Source organism: Neodiprion fabricii, chromosome 4 (assembly GCF_021155785.1).
Source record: "Neodiprion fabricii isolate iyNeoFabr1 chromosome 4, iyNeoFabr1.1, whole genome shotgun sequence".
Taxonomy (NCBI): Eukaryota; Metazoa; Arthropoda; class Insecta; order Hymenoptera; family Diprionidae; genus Neodiprion; species Neodiprion fabricii.
In genome coordinates, this window is record NC_060242.1 from 16,709,210 (window position 1) to 16,728,917 (window position 19,708).

At 36.5% G+C, this 19,708-nt stretch overlaps 4 protein-coding genes across 6 annotated transcripts; 2 read left to right on the forward strand and 2 right to left on the reverse strand.

Annotated features, from left to right (window-relative positions):
* Positions 1-1,352: 1,352 nt before the first annotated feature.
* Positions 1,353-2,741, forward strand: LOC124181150. Its single transcript, XM_046567426.1, has 3 exons — positions 1,353-1,649; positions 1,762-1,890; positions 1,996-2,741. The coding sequence occupies exons 1-3, from the start codon at positions 1,428-1,430 to the stop codon at positions 2,158-2,160; spliced, it is 516 nt and encodes a 171-aa protein (XP_046423382.1). The 5' UTR covers positions 1,353-1,427; the 3' UTR covers positions 2,161-2,741.
* On the reverse strand, positions 2,164-5,814 carry LOC124181146 (ATP synthase subunit beta, mitochondrial). Its single transcript, XM_046567417.1, has 7 exons — positions 5,655-5,814; positions 4,410-4,625; positions 4,022-4,285; positions 3,583-3,926; positions 3,272-3,497; positions 2,940-3,169; positions 2,164-2,827 (listed from the first exon to the last, which is right to left on the reverse strand). Exons 1-7 carry the CDS (start codon positions 5,761-5,763, stop codon positions 2,654-2,656), a joined length of 1,563 nt encoding a protein of 520 aa, XP_046423373.1. The 5' UTR covers positions 5,764-5,814; the 3' UTR covers positions 2,164-2,653.
* A 145-nt stretch (positions 5,815-5,959) lies between these two features.
* Positions 5,960-19,331, forward strand: LOC124181145 (prostatic acid phosphatase-like). The gene is made up of 10 exons (XM_046567416.1): positions 5,960-6,476; positions 6,571-6,868; positions 6,960-7,297; positions 12,089-12,147; positions 12,593-12,693; positions 16,326-16,424; positions 16,877-17,116; positions 17,257-17,442; positions 18,050-18,376; positions 18,479-19,331. Exons 1-10 carry the CDS (start codon positions 6,340-6,342, stop codon positions 18,656-18,658), a joined length of 1,965 nt encoding a protein of 654 aa, XP_046423372.1. The 5' UTR covers positions 5,960-6,339; the 3' UTR covers positions 18,659-19,331.
* LOC124181149 lies at positions 7,369-12,348 on the reverse strand. Of its 3 annotated transcripts, XM_046567425.1 has the most exons (6): positions 10,473-10,964; positions 10,071-10,274; positions 9,130-9,705; positions 8,947-9,064; positions 8,706-8,872; positions 7,369-8,595 (listed from the first exon to the last, which is right to left on the reverse strand). In XM_046567425.1, the coding sequence occupies exons 4-6, from the start codon at positions 9,052-9,054 to the stop codon at positions 8,370-8,372; spliced, it is 501 nt and encodes a 166-aa protein (XP_046423381.1). In that variant the 5' UTR covers positions 9,055-9,064; positions 9,130-9,705; positions 10,071-10,274; positions 10,473-10,964; the 3' UTR covers positions 7,369-8,369. The 3 variants fall into 3 exon arrangements, with proteins under 3 accessions (XP_046423381.1, XP_046423380.1, XP_046423379.1); XM_046567424.1 differs by lacking the exons at positions 9,130-9,705; positions 10,071-10,274; positions 10,473-10,964 and adding an exon at positions 12,181-12,348; XM_046567423.1 differs by lacking the exons at positions 7,369-8,595; positions 8,706-8,872 and having other exon boundaries at positions 9,064-9,705.
* Positions 19,332-19,708: the final 377 nt, after the last annotated feature.

Sequence of the window (19,708 nt, forward strand, 5' to 3'; positions counted from 1 at the left end):
CGAAGTGAAAAACAGCAATATCATAGTCCCGCTACTTTCTAGCTCCTATATAAATAATTTACGAAGTTTTACAAACTTTTATGAACACATATATTTTCACTATCTTTAGGTTATTAAATATTGTTATTTTATAGAGCCTGTATACATAAACACATAACAATATTATTATACTTGAAAAAAATATTGATATACATAATATACTATACATATATTATTGTTACGCGTGTATGAGTTTTTATTAAATATTTGTTATTATATATACACGCACGCTCGCGACACACAAATTTTTGCTAAGATGCGGAAAAATAATATTAGTTGAACTGTATATATATATATATTATATTAATCAATACGATATTGTTGTTCTATTATTTAAGTATCTCATTCCGAATATAATACATAATTATTACAAACCTTTTCTCTGACTATTACTCGTCCACAACATGTATTTTCTTGTTTTGCTATAGAGTGAATACACAAATTGCCCAGTTAAGTTTAACAATCTTTTTAGCAATGTGGGGATTTAATTGCGCATGCCGATCATAAAAAGGCCTCTCCGCGCGAAGTTCAGTGAAACTATTGTCCACAAGCAGAAAGCGTGACGAAAAAAAGGTGTCAAATAGAAAAAATAAAAAATACCGTTAACTAAACCTGTCAAAAGTCATCATTTTTTGCTACTATCATTTTTAAATTGGATTATTACTTAAGTAATAACTAATAAAATTTGCATCTTTCTGTAAACTCAATGTTTTTAAAAACTCAACTCTCTAATTCTACTGCAATACTGGTAAAATAATTTTAAATTGTTACAGTAAGTTCAGAATACATACTTGTGTGTAGAAAAGAAGTTCTCTCAAACTTGACGTTCCTCCCATATTTTTTTCCACCAAAGTTTCCGAAACCCGGTTATCGTTACCCCGCCATTTGTTATTAAATATAAGTCCACAAATGCAAATTTTATGTGTTTTATCGACTATGGAGGTGTCAAGTATGTATTCTGAACATACTGTAAAAATTTAAAATCATTTCACCAGTTATTGAACTAGAATTAGCAAGTTTGGTTATAAAAAACATTGAATTTGCAGGGCACGATGAGAAATGCAAATTTGATTAATTATTACTTGAGTAATAATCCGATTTAAAAATTATCGCATTAAAAAATGTCGACCTTTGATAGATTTAGATAATGGTATTTTGATTTTTTTTTTTTGATGGCACCTTTTTTCATCCCGCTTTCTGCCTGTGGACAATTCTTTTAATGATTGGCGTACTCAATTGTTCATCGTCATGACATCTAAAAGCACTTTGTTTTTTTTTTTTTTTTTTAATCGAAATTTTCCATACTTTTCCCAAATCATTTACCTAAAAAGTCTCTAAATAAGCAACAATTTCGGTTCATCGTCACTCAAAATTATCCGTTTAAAATAATGCCGCTACTAAGGCGTTTGAACACGTTTTCGGTCATACTAATTACCTTGTTAATTTCTTTAAATGTTTGTAAATCCTCGCTAATTATCGGCTGTGATCCTGAGTTGTCAATTTCAACCACTGCCGATCAATCTTACGAAGAGTATCAAAAAGAATTTGCGGATGAAATTGACGATGTAAATGACTACATGCAAATAGTGGCAGATCAGCTAACTAAAGATGTAAACGTTATTTATTACTATGTACTTAGTTTTTGACACATGAAATTTGCACACTCATTTTTACCATCATTTATTCAACTTTTACCTTTATTCTTCTTATCACTTATTGCAGGGTATAGTTGTCGTTCGAGCTGTAAGGACCACAATTAATGTTCCGGAAACTGCCGATGATTTGTTAACACGGGATAACTTAGATCAAGGAGCAAGTGACTGCGTATTTGACCAGACAAAATTCAAAAACGTAAGATTTTCAATACATTAATTGTCCATTTTTCTTAAGAGTTATTTGCGGATTTTGATATTTATCTCCATGAGTATTTTTTTTTTCATTCCATATTTTACTCAGGGTACTGCAAGCCGTCAAACTACCGTGTCTCAGAATGCTGATGTCGAATTTGAAACAGATCCAACGATGAGTGGACTAACGCCCTCTGGTTTTGCAGAAGAAAAATCTCCCTGGAAAACTGAAAATTTGCCACAAAACGATCCAAATGAAGAAGTTACTCTCTAATCATCCAAGTGATTCCGTTTTTTTTATTATTTATTAAATTTTCTCTTTTCAACTAATATACATGTTTGCGTCGATTACAGTAACACGACATCGCACCGTGTATCTTCTCTATCGATTAATAACAGTTTTCAGTAGTAATAATATGCAATAATAACGGTAATAATAGATTTATAACCGGGAAAATAAAAGATGCTCTTTCAACCTCAAGATTAATTAGAAGTAAAAATTCACGATACGTGACGAAGTATTATTTTTGTTTCATCATACAAAGCTTTTCATTTTTACTTTTAAATCTATTTTATTTAAAACGGTTTTTCCTGACTACAAATCAATCGATTACAGCAATCAGCGAAGCTCACAATTTGAGCCCGTATGATACATTGTTTCTTTTGCTTTTTTTTTAGTCGGGCGATGACAATGGAACGTTGAATGATTCCCTGCTGGGCGTTTTATTAAAGTTTAAAGGTTCAACTTTTAACTATTGGTTTATGGTTTATGATTTGGCGAGTGTTTCTGCCTTTGCTACAACCTCTTCAATTGGTCCAACCATATAGAAGGCAACCTCTGGGAGGTGGTCGTAATCTCCGGCCAAAATCTTCTGGAAACCTTTGATCGTCTCGGCCAAAGGTACGAGCTTTCCAGCGTGTCCAGTGAACACTTCGGCGACCTTTGAAGGATAAAAAATTAAAAATTAAAATATACAAGCGTTATGATGAATTGCGTTACGCGAATAGTATTTAAAAGCACGTATAACGTTACACGGTTTTGTAAAACCTCACCTGGAAGGGCTGAGAGAGGAATCTCTGAATTTTACGGGCCCTCGCGACAGTGAGTTTGTCCTCTTCCGACAACTCGTCCATACCCAAAATTGCAATAATATCCTGAAGGGACTTATAGTCCTGGAGGATCTTCTGTACGTTACGAGCGATGTTGTAGTGCTCGCTTCCAATGATGTTGGGGTCCATAATACGGGAAGTGGAGTCGAGGGGATCGACGGCGGGATAGATACCTATATTTGGCACGATATTCGATTAAAGGAATCGCAACATTAGCGCAAATTCATAATTTGAAACTCCATCGGAGGAAAAAAAAATTTAAAAAACATGGTTACCCAGCTCGGCAATGGCACGGGAAAGCACAGTGGTGGCGTCCAAGTGAGCGAAGGTCGTCGCTGGGGCGGGATCGGTCAAATCGTCAGCTGGCACGTAAATGGCCTGGACAGAAGTGATGGATCCCTTCTTGGTGGTGGTGATACGCTCCTGCATAGTACCCATGTCTGTTGCCAATGTTGGCTGGTAACCTACGGCTGATGGAATTCGACCAAGAAGAGCGGACACCTGGAAGATGAGAGAAAAATTTGATGAAATTTGTTTGGCCATTGACAAGATTTCATTCTCAATCTTTGTTCTTTTTTCTTGTTACCTCAGAACCGGCCTGGGTGAACCTGAAAATATTGTCAATGAAGAGAAGCACATCCTGACCTTCCTGGTCACGGAAATATTCGGCAACAGTTAAACCGGTGAGGGCGACTCGGGCACGAGCGCCGGGGGGCTCATTCATTTGTCCGTATACTAGCGCTACTTTGGAGGTTTTGTCCTTGAGAGAGATTACACCGGACTCAATCATCTCGTGGTAAAGATCGTTACCCTCTCGGGTACGCTCGCCGACACCAGCAAACACGGAGTAACCACCATGGGCCTTGGCGACATTGTTGATGAGCTCCATGATCAGTACAGTCTTGCCTACTCCGGCACCTCCGAAGAGACCTGAAATATTCATGAATGAAGAATCTGCGCTTGCAAACTCGCTCGAAAGATCTGACGTTCTGATTTCGGACTATTCGAATTGGTGGTTAAATTACCAATTTTTCCTCCCTTGGCGTATGGGGCCAGAAGATCGACGACCTTGATACCGGTGACAAGAATTTCTTGCTCTACGGACATTTCTACGAACTCCGGAGCTTCAGCGTGAATTGCTGCTCTCAGCTCAGTCGGAATCGGACCACGCTCGTCGATCGGCTCACCGATTACGTTGATAATACGTCCCAGGGTTTCCGCACCTACTGGAATACGAATTGGGTACCCAGAGTCCTGGACTGCCTGTCCACGGACAAGTCCTTCGGTACCTGTGTTAAAAAAAAATGACCCAGTTGCTTCAGAAATTTTGCTTATGGGCAGATTTTACTATTTTGGAAGTCATTTTTGCATAGCCTGTTACAATTGAAGGTGTTTTTAATAAGACTTATTTACCATCCATGGCGATTGTGCGAACGGTATTCTCTCCCAAGTGCTGGGCAACCTCAAGGACTAGCCTGGGGGAGCGATTTTGTACTTCGAGAGCATTGAGGATTGGCGGCAGGTTGTCCTCAAACTGTACGTCAACGACGGCACCAATGATGGCAACAACCTTGCCGGTTGAGCCGGTGGCTGCCTTGGGGGATGCCGCAGCTTTTGCATATTGCCGGTCTGCAAAAATGGAATGAAAAAATGACCTGAATTTCAAGAAAACAAACGTGTTTTATATGAATTAACCGAAATCCTAGCATTATGTGATAGGTAAACGAACTGATGCCAGATTATGACATAAGTAGATATGTACGTGTAGGTCTAAGATACATTGATTGATATGACTAGGCGTAGAGAAAATATTTGACTGACCGTGACCCCAAATTTTTGTGGTCTTGATTCGATATTTTGTTTTATTTAATTCTAAATATACTCGCTTCGCACTTTGTGTATGTATTAAGAAGAAAAATCCAAGTAGTTGAAGCATTTAATTATTACATAATAGATTAAAAGAATATAGGAAATAAATGGGAGAAAATTTGCGCTAAATGAAACAGGAGAATTTTGTCAATGCCGACAGAAATTTACGCGAAGTTTATAAAATCCAAGACTTCGGACGGTATGAATTCTGGTACTTTGTAACAATTGAGTTTTTGGTACCGTAAATGTGAATTCTGCGGAATCCTCCGCCGCCTTGCGAATCGGCTCCCAGTTCAACATGGCGTCGCAATATATACAAATTGAAATTTAAATGGCAGAAGGAATTCGGTTCACGGTTTATTTAATCGTTTCAGGGGGAGTACATTCTTGATCGTAATAATTTTCAGTAAGCCCACGTAATGAAAAGTCTATACGACTTCGGTGTGACCTCAATGGCTGCCGTCTTAGTTCGGCCCAATGAAGCAGCCAGCCAGTCGAGCCGAGCGACAGACAGAATTGGTATTATATAATCGATATTTGAATAACTTGGCAAAGATTTATAGAGCGATTGTTATTGATTAGGGCGAGACGATTGGACGGGGAAAGACAGCGGAAGGTTGTACGAAACAGTTGAGACAATATCAGCTGGTCTTGTGATTCGAAAAGTATTTAAAAACCGACCCAATCCGTCGACTTGCAGGGGTAAAGTCAGAGAGACCGAAGTGGCGGGACTGCTACAAGCGTTAGGGTTTTTTGTCAGGGTTTTATTACTACTTGATTGAAACTTACTGTTTATTGAAACCGCCCCAGCGACTTTAGCAGCTTCGTTTTGCAGAAGGGCGGGTTTTACAGCCCTCAAAGCCCCGGAGGCTGCCTTCGATACGGCACTCAACATCATGGCCGGTCAAGTGAGAAGGGAATACGACCGGAATGGGTTGTTTCCGTGTTCCGCAGTACCGTCGTCTATATCCAATTCTATGCGCAGATCCTAATTTATTTTTGTGCGCATACTGTTACGTCCGTCACTCCAATACGCTTGCGCGTTTCGATTTTCTAACCTTTTTTTTCCCCGTTTATCAGCTACGCGTATAGATCGCTCGCACCGTCGATGATCTTGAACCGTTTTGGCGCCCTCGCAAAGATTACCGGTATAACTAGTGGATGCGAAGTTTTGAACCAGAGACTCTGTTTGAACAGTCACCTACCGTGACCGTCGGTATTCAACTTGTAATCAAACATCTGTGAAACTACACAGTCTGTGGAGGTTTAAGATGTCACTTGTTTTTCATTTCAAATAGAGCGACCTTCGGAATCAAGATTTATGATTTTAACGCTAATTCTTGTCATATACGTTTGAGTTCGTATCGCAATAATGAGAACATTGTGCTAGTTATTAAAATCGCACAATGTATAAGTGGATTCGTTTACATTTCTAAGAACGTATCCGGTTGCACTGACAGTTACTGCTTTCACAATGTACAGTTTACATATAGCGAGTGGTGTTAAGGAAGATTGTATAAAATTGATAAACCAATTTGAAGAATGCGATACCGTGAGATTTCAAGACTTTAGCACTGTTTGGCAATCCATGAAATTCTCTGCGATATTCACGTGAGTTTATTCCGGTAGTATTTTCTTACTCTTTTATTCAGAACTATTATCACCGTTCAGTCATCTCCAAACTGACTCACTGCCGTACTTTCAGGGGTCGTCAATCTTATGCGGAGATGCTAGAGTTCTGTGAAGAGGTCCTGCAGATCGCTAAAGTCTTCATGTTGCCACCATATCGATTCAAGACTCAAATCGGTGGGTTGTATCTACTCTACGGATTGTACTACAAGCTACCTTGCAGGAAAATCAAAATAAGAGTGACTCTGTCAGAGTGGAAGGAAATCCTCGAGCTTCACAACAACATAAGAGAAGGCAATCACACCGACGCCAATTATATATTGTCCAAAATGATTTACAACGACGTATTTTATCACTGCGCATTTCACCGCGAGGTGCGAGTAATATTCCAAACCTAAATAATCTCCTAGACACGCTTATCATTTTTTTCATTGCTATGATTTACTTTCCTTTTTTTGTCCACAGTACGGTTTAGAGAAGTTTCTTCGTGTCAAAGAAGTGCAGACTAATAATCAGTACTCACTTTTACCGACGCTCAGGGACATGGCAGAACCTGATCAGATATTGTCCAAGATAGAGACTTTTAGCAAAATTTATCACCAGGCCAAATCTGAGATTTCTAAAGGTAGCGAGCCCACAAGAGCCTTGAACATGTACGACGCCAAAACTGCTGAGAAGTTAATTAAGAAAATTAAAGATGTAGAATATACTAGGCAACACCCCATCAGTGACACGATTGATGAGGACAAGATGGTCTGCAGCAGGAAGTCGCTGAAAAATACATTGGAGAAAGGATCTCAGGTGTAAGTGTATCATAATCTATATTTAGCATTTTTCTAAAATAACTTCACTACCAGTTGCTAGTAATTGTTCATTTCTGTTTTGTTAAAATCACATTTTAACTATGCTTATCATCAATAATCTGTCACTGCCTGCTGATTTTTTTTTTTTTTTAGAAGGTACTGTTAGTCAGATTGGATTCTCCCACTTGTTTGATCTGTGTTCAGTAAAATAGAATGCCAGTCTGCTTTTCTTTTTGTCATAAACTGGGTAAGATATTTGCCAATGTTATATTGTAGGAAAAGTTTCCCAGACAAATCTCGAGCGAAAATTGGACATGGGTTTGACACTGATTCATCAGATGAGGAAGAGTTAGAAATTAATCGACTGGATAATTACAATCCTAATTTACCAGAGAGATTTGAAGAATCTTCGGATTCTGAATAAATAAAATTTGTCCTGCAAATACCTCAGCTGTTGAAGTAGCCCGACATTTTATAATTAAAGTCAGTATCTAACATTACATACCAACAATTTTGATGCGTTTAATTTTATATATTTTTATTAAAAAGTGCACATCGGTGTAGAGAATATCATTTATGTAAATATGAATCATGCATTAAACAAGCGGCTCCTTGAAAGAATAAGCCTTAAAATTGTAATGTTCTTGAAATGGAAGAGAAAAAACCAGATTATCTGCATGTACGCACGGATAATAAGGGGATATCAATTAAATTACTAAACTTATTATTCTGAAAAGAATTCAATTAAATTTCTAACTTTTAAAAAATCGCTGCTAAGACTCGTTTCATCTTCTTCGTTCATAAACTTCTTCTAGGTGTTCATCATTGCTTTAATTATATTTCAAGCGTGATCTTCTTTTTGCCGATCGTGTTAACTTTAATACTTGACGTATCGTAACAATTCCCCAGCCGAAATTCCGCGGCACAATGAATACAATGTTTAATGCAAATGCTGAGCTCCCTCTTCCTCACGAAACAAACCATGTAGAAAAATATCTTACCAATAGAAAGTAATCTCGAAATAAATTTCTAATCGCCTGAGCAGCATGCAACCAAATTTATGACAATTAGTTTAGTAAACTTTTAATTGATTGTTGTCGTCGAAGCCGGCGCTGTGCCCAGCGTTTCGGACTATAAAACTTGTTCCATCGTAATGCATGCGTCTTTCTCCCCTGCGGACGAATAGGTGCGAAGTTTGTCCCAAAGAGGCTGTGCAGTGTAAAAAGGGAGTTGTAAGAGACGCCGTGCCGTTGCTTGGTGACGTACGGAGTTGATACTTGTTGCTATTTCTTGCAATTCTGCAGACAAAAAAGAACAAGTGTGTTCATAATTTATAATAATTGATTCATTTAACTTGACTCCGACCCAGACATTATGAAAGGTTAATTTATTATTGATGAGCTTGTACCTGACGAGTCCGTCGGGAGTTTGAGAAACTCTGACATTGTTTATTATCCAATTTTCAACTCCTTCGTCGGTTAGCCAGTACTGAGCGGCGCTAAGGGCGGTTGTAGCTTCCTGAACGCAGGCTGGGCCATGTCGAGATTCTGAGTAAAAGACGCTCAGAGAAAAGTCCTGTGAGCATCGATAATAATGATAGTTATATTTGAACAAAGACTTGGGCATAGGAAAATTAGGAATTCCCCTACCTGACTCATGTCGGAAAATGTGTCGGTAGTTGTTCTCGTTCCAGCAGTATCAACCAGGTAAAACAAAGCGCATTGTTCTGAGGTGAAGCTGACGCCCTTGTACCACATTTTGGCATATCTAGTATAAAAATTGTGCACGCGCGATTTCACAACTGGCTTTAATCTATAGTGTATTAAACTAACTTGTTGTTTCCATGGGTGTCGTGAGCCAGAATCTCAACCCGTGATCCATACTGATAAATCCTTCCGTTGGGGTGAAGAAGTGCTGCCGCGGCACCGGATCCGCTCAGTGATAGAACAATATTATTCTAAGTAGGAAGGACAGAGGATTTAAGGAATGAAGAATTGGTCTAGGAGGAAGGAAAGCATAATCCGAACAAATTAGACTTGGTTTCACCATTCGAAATTGCCTGGTAATTTTTTGTCTTCATTTTCAATTGCGATACCTGCCTTGAAATTAATCACTCTAACTGCCCTGTCAATCGTCATGTCGACTCTGATCCTGTTGTGAAGTCTCAACGAAATTATTCCATGAGGTGTTGCAATAGCTCCACCGGCTCCGGTGTCTGTCTCATGCTCTCGCCAATTTTCAGTGTAGACGCAGGCTTCCTCTGTCGCGTAATAAGGCGTTGCTATTGGCTTTGGATTCCTCGGCTGACGCCAAATAGCTGCTGACGACGAAAACGTCCCGCTTCCAGTCACGCCTCCCCATTGATCCGACGGTGGTGTTTCAAAGTATTTTGAAAACTCAGTGTACCTCTGAATATCGGTCAGTCAAGGGGTAATTCTTTTTGGCATAAATTACCACCGTACAGTAACAATAAGCAAAACTTGCTAGTAGAACTTGAGATTGGATTTGACATCACGAGCAGCAAGATCGAGGCTAATATCAACCTTTGATCCTCATTAACCGCGTTTATCTAAGTTTTAGTTAGTCCCATGATTTTTAAACATGGCATAAAGCAGTGATACCAAATGATCAAAGAATTATAAAGCTGTAATATCACGTACTTGGCATAGACTTTGATACGCAGCGTTATTGCTTGCGGTAATTTATTCAAAAAGTTCGTTTTTATCGACAGATATTCAAAGCTTTTCCATCAGAAAATTTAATCGGATATCACCTGAAAGTTAGAGTCGTCAGTTTGGGCGTGATAGCTGTGAGCCGTGTAAAGCGACCTCGGTCTCATCGGAGGATTCGTGGTTCCTTGGTGAGACTGCACCTGCAGGGGTGCGGAACTCGGTGCCGTTGTCGAAACCGGCACATTTTGGATTCCCTCTTTTTGAATTTCCTTGCGAAAATCCACCATCGCGTTCGCCATTACCGACTATCGTTTCATGCAAATTATTCAAGATCCGGCTTATTGAATATTACGCAATAAATGATACTGATTATGGTGCGAATGATGTTGATATCAAAGGATACAATTATCCAATAATTATACAATATCGCATTTGGTGAGGACGAGATTACATCTTGTTTTTTTATTAACGATAATAATAATAAACGATGCTAACACACATACCTTCGAGCCGTCGGCCGTTTTTTGTGGCTTCAATTTCTTACGGCGTAATTTTCGGGATTTTACGGTCGATCTTTGACTTATGTCGATCAGGCGATCCACGTTTGCAAAACGATATGGCGATTCTGGTTCAATTTTTCTTGATACTTATAAACAGTTTCGGTAATAGCGTGAGCTTCTTTGATCATAGGCACTTACCTCTTTTTTCGAATAAATTATTTAATTGTATAATTTAACGTATGATATAAGATTATAGACACATATTCATAACGATCAAGATGTGCCCATTGCTGTATTGTCGTGATATTTTGCAACGTAATTGAGATCAGTTATTTATTGTCGTTAGTAACGTAGAGGTAGAAAAAAAGAGATCACCGCCCGAACACGCGTATCTACGTACTTATTGCGTAGACAAGTACAGGAATCGCGCTTGAAAATTGGCAAAAAGACAGCAAAAGAAACGAGGAAAAATTCATAATTAATCAAACATTGCGAATCACCTTGGAAACGACTGTGGATCTCAGACCATTGTTCTTGCTTCCATTTTTTTTTTCTTACCTCTTTCTCAGCAAACAAAAAAAAAAAAAAGAACGAATTTTTTATAGTCATAGTATTACATAAGCCGTGTCAAGGTTTTTTCCCCCCAAGTTTTTTTTTTTCTAAATTTAGATTTATTTTTCTTTCTTAAACTTCATGAAAACACAGATTGTATTTTAATTTTAAAGCGGAAAATCAGAAACACCCAACGCGAGAATGCCAAGTTTCATGCTCGTATAAATGGCCGACTGAATCCGTCAATATCTCCTTATAGTTACATATTCACCATCAGTATTACAAGAAAGAACGTCTAATCATGGCGAATGTGAATTACAAACACCGATTGGATAAAAAATTCTAGAACGACCTACCGATGAAAGGTTGCGAACGCGAGCAGAAAGTATCATGGAAAATCAAAAATAGTCTAGGAAAGAAGTAAAAAATACGGCCTTGAAAAATCACACTTCTTTTTTCTTGCTCCAGCACGTGAAATATTCAAGGACGCAGAGATATTGCGTAATTGCGACTCGAGCCGCACTGTAGCGATCTCCTAATCATCCATCTGTTGTACATATGTATACATACGTATTTTATTTTTTTATTATAATTATCGCAAACTAATAATATCTCGCAACTTATGGCAGTTTACTAGACTGTTAATAACTCTACATGTATCACATGGTTGGTGGTAATTTATCCGCCCTTTGATGGAAGTTTATAAGGGGGGGATTTGCAGGAGGGGGAAAATCGCGAGTTACAGTTTACCGCTTGTCTCTATCGGTTTGCGGATCCAGTTGCTCAGCGGCATGCTTGAGCCACGGCGGCGGCTTAATTTATCATGAAAACGAGACTCGAATATAATCATTTTTAACAATCGGTATCATATGTACATACATTTTCCACCCGTTTCTCAAACTCGTCACTAATCGTTTTATACATTGAGATGAAATATAAATAAATTAAAAAAAAAAAAAATACATAGCAAACGTACCAAATAACATTATTAATTGAAATAATTTAACGGGGAAACAGAATAATCCTAAAAAGAAACGCAACAGAAAAAAAATGGCAAATTGTTACAGCTTCAGGACGAGACCCTTCCCGATTATTTTAGCACTGGTTTTCGTTACCTTAGCGATCGGTAAGTAGACGTGGTATACAAAATTACACTTACATTGAATACATGCCCAGATTAAACACCGTTCACCGTTAATTACAATCGAAAATTGTTCAACTTTTTATTCAATTATTGTCATATGTTACGACGATTTTAAAGTCAACTGCAAACGTCCGATAATTATTATACTTTATACTTCATAAGTACTGCTAAATACAAACCGTATTATGATATATCGTTATTATTATTTCGACTGAAATCTCCCGAGTCATGGTCGCGATAACGATAACAATAATGCATAATTATAATTAAATGACAATATCGATTACGAACGTTAACACTAATCTAATTCCAATTATATTACAGTGTTGTAATAATTATATTCCCTGTAAATTATTCTTCTACTTTTATTGAAATAATATTAATCAATAATTTTTGACTATTGAAAAAAAATTTGTCGCCCTTTCAGCCGGTCAATCTAGCGATTCATCTTTGCGGCGAACCCGAAATAGCGAGGAAGATATCGATAACGATGGAGGCAGAAGTGAGACTCTTCGCCTGGCCACTGTCGTGAGTTGTGCGGATATACGTATATATTAAGTTTATTACTCTTGCGAGCTCGATATAGCAAGTATATTAGGGTGGTCGTTAATAAAAATGTTTATGCTCCAACTTGAAAAATTTTAAGTCAACTTTGAGAAAAAAGATTATCAAACTTTCAATGCTCTGTCTCACTATTCAGGGGTGCCAGCAGATTTAAAAACAAAATTTTTTTTTTCATTTTCATTATTTTTAATTTTTCCTTGTAAAATAATTTTTTTTTTTTCAGACCTTGATCTTTATGAATTTTATAACGGTTAAAAAAAAATCAAACGGTAAATAAATAAATCTGGGATTAACAATACTTTTTACTCGAACATTTAAAATTTTCTATGATTAAGTAATCAACATGGCGTCCAAAAAAACGTAGCCTAGAAATGAGTCGGTAAAAAATTTTAAGGAAGCCTGGAATCAAAAAGGTGTACTTTATTCGATTGATTTTTTTCCACAGACGTGCCTGTGCAATCAATGGGACGCAGTATTAGTAATAGTAATAATTATTAACTATATTTACTTCGTCCCATTGACTAACTATCGAAAAATCCTTTAATTAATGTACGTATTAATGTAAGAGAGCTTCTAAAACTAAAAAAATCAATTGAAAAACGTACACCGTCTGTGCATACATGATTTATTTATTTTTACTATTTTGATTTGTTAATTGTTTATCCCAGGCTTCCTTAAAAATTTTTATAGACTCATTTCTAGGCTACGTTTTTTTGAACGCCATGCTGATTATTCCATCATAAAAATATGCAAATGTTTGAGTAAAAAATATTTTTAATCCCAGATATATTTGACTACAGTTTGATCTTATCGCATCGTTAAAAATTCAGAAAGGTCAAGATTTGAAAAAAAAAATTGAACTTTATTTTATACGGAAAATATAAAAAATTTTCAAGGTCATCTTAAGGTTTTCCACGTCGGAACATGAACAATTTTTTTTCAATGGTCAATCTAAAGTATATATATCTACAGTCAACATAGATTAACCATTTTTTCGTTTCACCCGGTCATTTTCATTCATAATTTTTTCACACAATCGATATATTTGCTGTATATGCAGAGTTTTCAATGCACTTGTATTTACGTGTTCGAATACCTTTCTTTCGCAACCGCGCGGTTTTTTTTTAAATTTAATTACTACTCTTAACGCTGGCCGATGTCTACTACATCAAATAAAAATAGTCCCCTTGAAACCCGTGAGCTCATCCTCTCGCTGTATTAATAGTGGTAATAAAATTGAAAATACTGTGATAATAACAATGATGATAGCGAATGTCACACGGAAAACATTCGAATTCGAATCCAATGCAAATCGTAGTTTTTTGCTATCAAACCGATTTTGTACTTCTTCTACAGCTTGTTGTGTCATTAAATTTTTTTTCTCTGATTACATATTTGCAATGTCTAGACAGACTAGTTTATATAAGGGCAGATCCATTAATTCTCGACGAAAGTGCGCGCACTAGGGTCGGCGATTTTGATGCTGATTTTTTCCTCGAAAGTACACCTGAAAAGGAGACGATACCGAAAATTTGAGTCCGATACGTGTAAATCCGGCCGCTGGAGAATTTTTTGAATTTTTAAAAAAGTCGATTTTTCACTAATTTTCAAATATTTGTATCTCAGCTTCTATATAACTTAAAGACTCCTGCCCAGCGGCATTCTTCTCAGTAAGACTTTTACTTTTATGAAAACAATTGATATTAGGTCTAAACTTATATCGGGCTTAGCTAATAGCTTCCAACTAAACAACTGTTTTGGTTAAATTTTACCTATTTATAAAACACTATTATATGTACCGTATTTGAAGTTGAGAGTCGACCAGCAGCTAATATCTTTTTTCTAGGTATATTTTAATGGAATCTACCCAGCTTTGGCTTAATTGCTCCGATTTTGTAAAGTTATAGCTATTTAAAACCAATCAAATTTTAAAAAATCACTGTAAATAAATAGCTAGAACTTTTTTTTCCGAACTTCGATTTGTTTCAAACTTTCAGAAAATTTGCTTTATTCTGTCCCCAAGAAGCCCTGAAAATTTGAACTAGGGAATCGAGATTGTATTTGAGATATAAATTTTTTAATATTGTCAAAATTGCAATGAACCTGATAAGGAATTCCTTAATAGTCACCACTTTAGCATATAAAATAATGATTATTGAATTAAATAGAAATAATTTCAGGGTTTTTTAAATTAAGTAACAGAATAGTCCGGGCGCGACCTTCAATACGAATTCAAACAATCTAAGAACGATTGTAGTGTTTTTGAGCGGGAAATATCTACTGTAAACGCTATCTAAATAAGTACTAACAGCAGCTACATCTCTATACAAAACATATTAATATCTTACTTGTCAACATGTAAATAATTCGATAGACATGTAAGAAATTATCGGCAAAAATTGTTTTCAACAACGCAATTTTGACAATATTAAAAAATTTATACCTCAAATACAAGCTCGATTCCCTAGTTCAAATTTTAAGGGCTTCTTGAGGACAGGATAAAGCAAATTTTCTGAAAGTTTGAAACAAATCGAAGTTCGGAGAAAAAAGTTCTAGCATTTATTTACAGCGATTTTTTAAAATTTGATTGGCTTTAAATAGCTATAACTTTACAAAATCAGAGCAATTAAGCCAAAGCTGGGTAGATTCCATTAAAATATACCTAGAAAAATGATATTAGCTGCTGGTCGACTCTCAACTTCAAATACGGTACATATAATAGTGTTTTATAAATAGGTAAAATTTAACCAAAACAGTTGTTTAGTTGGAAGCTATTAGCTAAGCCCGATATAAGTTTAGACCTAATATCAATTGTTTTCATAAAAGTAAAAGTCTTACTGAGAAGAATGCCGCTGGGCAGGAGTCTTTAAGTTATATAGAAGCTGAGATACAAATATTTGAAAATTAGTGAAAAATCGACTTTTTTAAAAATTCAAAAAATTCTCCAGCGGCCGGATTTACACGTATCGGACTCAAATTTTCGGTATCGTCTCCTTTTCAGGTGTACTTTCGAGGAAAAAATCAGCATCAAAATCGCCGACCCTAGTGCGCACACTTTCGTCGAGAATTAATGGATCTGCCCATAAGTATACTGGCATAAATTTTATATACTAGTACTATATAAAGTTTTGAATAGTTCTGATTATAATTCTCACAATAATTTACTATCACAGCCAACTTCAGAGAGATGAAGAAAAGAAGAGTAACAAGTAAAAACACAGAAAATCGAGATAAAAGACGAAGATAAATCTGAAGGACAATGACAGATATAATTTCATGGTTTCGTTTCCATTTTAGTAGCATCGCATTTAGAATCATGTTCATATATCTCAATTATATGTGTATATCTGTAACGATAATAATTGGGCTTACCTTCATTATTTATTACATGTTACAATGGTTTCAGTATGGTGGTACACCAGCGCAATATGAAATTGACGCTTAGAGATATATCTATTTGAACATTAATTATACTTTTGACAATTAACACGAATTCAGGAATTGAATGAAGTAATTTTTCACAGTATACTATAAATTATTCAAGCACTATTTAATTCTGAGTGTGGAATTGTATCTAATGACTTCGTTTCATGCAGGTCTTTCGACATGCTGAGCGTACACCTGCAGACACTTACCCAAATGATCCTCACATAAATGATGCGTTAGCACCTTATGGTTGGGGACAATTGACAAATGTGAGTACATATTCTATTCAGTTATCATTATTTGAATTGTGAATGTATTATTTCGTTCGACAAAAGCAACAGTTGTGCAGAATTGAGGTCAAGTTTGTTTATTGCGTAACAATTTGATATCTTTTGATTATCTGCTGTATAAACTGGAATTATGTAAAGACAGGTCATCATCATGAACTCATTTACAATTACTTTTTTTTTCCAAGTTCTGATCTAACGACACTGTGATTTATGTTCATAAATCCATTATAAGCCATGTTCCATTCCCTGGATGATACAAATACAGAAAAACAAAAAAAAACTGTTTCAGTTCAATTTATTCAGTGCTATTTATTTATTATTAATAATCATAATTTGTCTATCGCCGGCTTTCTCATTTATCTATCTCTCATTCGATTTGTAATGTGTAATACACATTTCCTCATTAATGCTAATTGCGATATTAATTGCAGCCGGGAAAGCTGCAAGCTTATAACGAGGGGTTGTGGCTTCGCAAAAGATATCATAAATTCCTTGGCGGCATATTTAGCCCTGATTTATTCTATCTCCAAACAACTGCTGTTGACCGCGCCAAAATGTCTGGTCTACTGACAGCCGCCGGCTTGTGGAAACCTGAAGGACCTCAAATATGGAAATCAAATCTCTTATGGCAACCTGTCCCTCTTCATTATCAGCCGCTAGACGAAGATACGGTGAAAAATGTTTTACTGCCAATAAATAAATTATCATAAATATAGTTTACAATTATTTTATATTTGTTCTGTTGATTTTTCGTCCATTTAGTTTCTTCTTTTAGGTTTCATTTCTCATAAACTTTTCGTTACTTTTCCAGCTTCTGTTAGTTAGAACTAGCTGTCCTGCGTATTATCACGAATTGGAGACTGTGAAAAATGCCACTGAATTCCAAACTGTACTTAATGCCAACAAAGATCTGTTCGAACAGCTGACCAACTTGACAGGCTTGACGATAGCCAATCCTGACGATGTTATGTCCCTTTATGGCACCTTGAGAGCAGAGGTTTCTATTATTTTATCAACTATTTTTGGTTATTTTCATTGCTTCTGATATTCCACTTATCATTCAATTAATTGCATTATGAGAATAACGATAAATATCGCAAAAGCATACTCTTTGGCAATAACGCAACTTTCTGACATTTTTTAACGGCCATATATTCTTGCACACAAATTGGATCGAAAAAAAACCAGTAAGCAATTTGCATTGTGTATAATTTTGCTGCGCAAGCATTGATGCTGCTGGTTATCAGCCTCTCGCCTTGAGACGCCAAATCTCAACAAATGAAAGAATGAAGCAGTAGCAACAGTCATAAGAGCGGTGCAATATCATCCTTTACATCCATCGCCCATCATATTGTAAGTAGTTTTTCTGTTGAACTGAAGAGAGTGATAGAAGAAAGATAGGGTTGGATACGCAAGACTGGGTCGAATGATTTTATCATATGAATCATTGAATAGCAAAAACGCATTTTGAATCATCATGTGGTGTCATTCAATCCTTAATTTCTCGTGCCACTAACACGATTATGGCATCATATTTGATCCATCAACGAATGTAAATTGAATTGAAATCTGGATATCAATAACTTCCTTCTTACTGTTTTCAGGCAGATCTTGGTTTAGAACTACCTGAATGGACAAAAGAGTACTTCCCAGATCGTCTCATTCCATTAACACTGTACAGCTACCTGCCACTGGTTCAAAACGATTTGCTGCGCAGATTAAAGGGTGGCCCTTTCGTTAAGAAGATAGTAAACGATATGAAATCAAAAGTGAACGGCACCGAAAAGCGAAAGTTTTTCATGTACACCGGACATGATAGTACCATTACAAATTTGTTGGGCACCTTGAAAGTCTGGGAGCCACAGATGCCGGAGTACAGTATAATGACGTTGATTGAACTACACGAGGATCAAGGAAATTGGAACGTTCAGGTATGTTGTATTTTTCGTTTTATTTTCAATTGATAGAGTGAAAAACAACAAATTCAGAATACCATGTCGTCAGAGATACGAAATTTTACTCAATCTGGACAGATTTTTCTAAGGAACACCACACGACAAATGCCGTATCCACTTGCAATTCCCGGATGCACGACCGCATGTCCATTAGATCAGTTCGTTCAATTGTTGACGCCTGTTATGCCGATTGATTGGGATGTTGAGTGCCGATTCGATGACCCAGACTACGTTGCACCTACTCCTCTCCCACCATAAAAAAAAAAATCGCTCGATGGAAGCTGCACAATTCCACATTGGACACAATGTTGTAACCTTGTGTTTGCTTTCAAATTCGATATGTGGGTCAATGGGAAGAATAGTTAGACGTCAAGTGATCGAGTACAGTACAATCACATGCTCTTGCTTCTGTACGTACATAGAGATTGGAGGTCGAATCTATACAAGACAAAATATGATTTCTTTTTCTGTGATGTTTACAGATCTGTCATCATTTGTATGATGAAAGAATTACATAGAACGTTCGAATTTTTTCATGAAGCATTTGATGAATTTTATAGATTACAACTTAATTAACTTCAAGTAAGAAGAATAGCGATTCCAGGGACGAGAAAAATGATCATGTAATCTATTGTTGATTCTGATTATTGATACTCAATGCATTTATTACGCTCCCATATGAGTTTGATTTTGTCAATTTAATTTTGCTTCTTACTTTCGTGTATTACATCATTTGAATTTGAGAAATGCGGAATAGTAATAAAACGATCACAATTATTATAATGAAGATATGTTTTTTTGAAGTGCCTACTTGTACACATTTATTATCGTATAACTCGAGAATACCTTATGATTTGTGGCAATCGTTAACACACAGCGTATAAATGCTGCATTCCAGGTGACAAAATTCAAAAAGAATAAGGCGCATTCGCAAAAAAGTGATAATATGCTATATTCATCGATAATGAGCAAAATCGTTTTCTCTCAAAATATAAACGGGGCATTACAGACGCTAATTGACGCAAGTATATTGTAAAATCATTATAAATTTAATGTAAGAATTGAATATGGTCGAGCTCAAAGTTTGTTAGTTCAAAGAGTTTTCATCTCAGAATTGCGGTGCAGAAGCGGTTCCTGACTAATTGGACCTCAAGAAACTCAGTAAAGCTATTGAAAACATCGTCAGACCAACAGCTGAGAAATTACGAAGGAAAATGTTCGTTTTTCAGCTGCAACTTCTGATCCGCTGTTTGCAGCAACTTTAGACTACGTGGAATCATTTCATCTCGCAAAACTAGCTTGATGTAA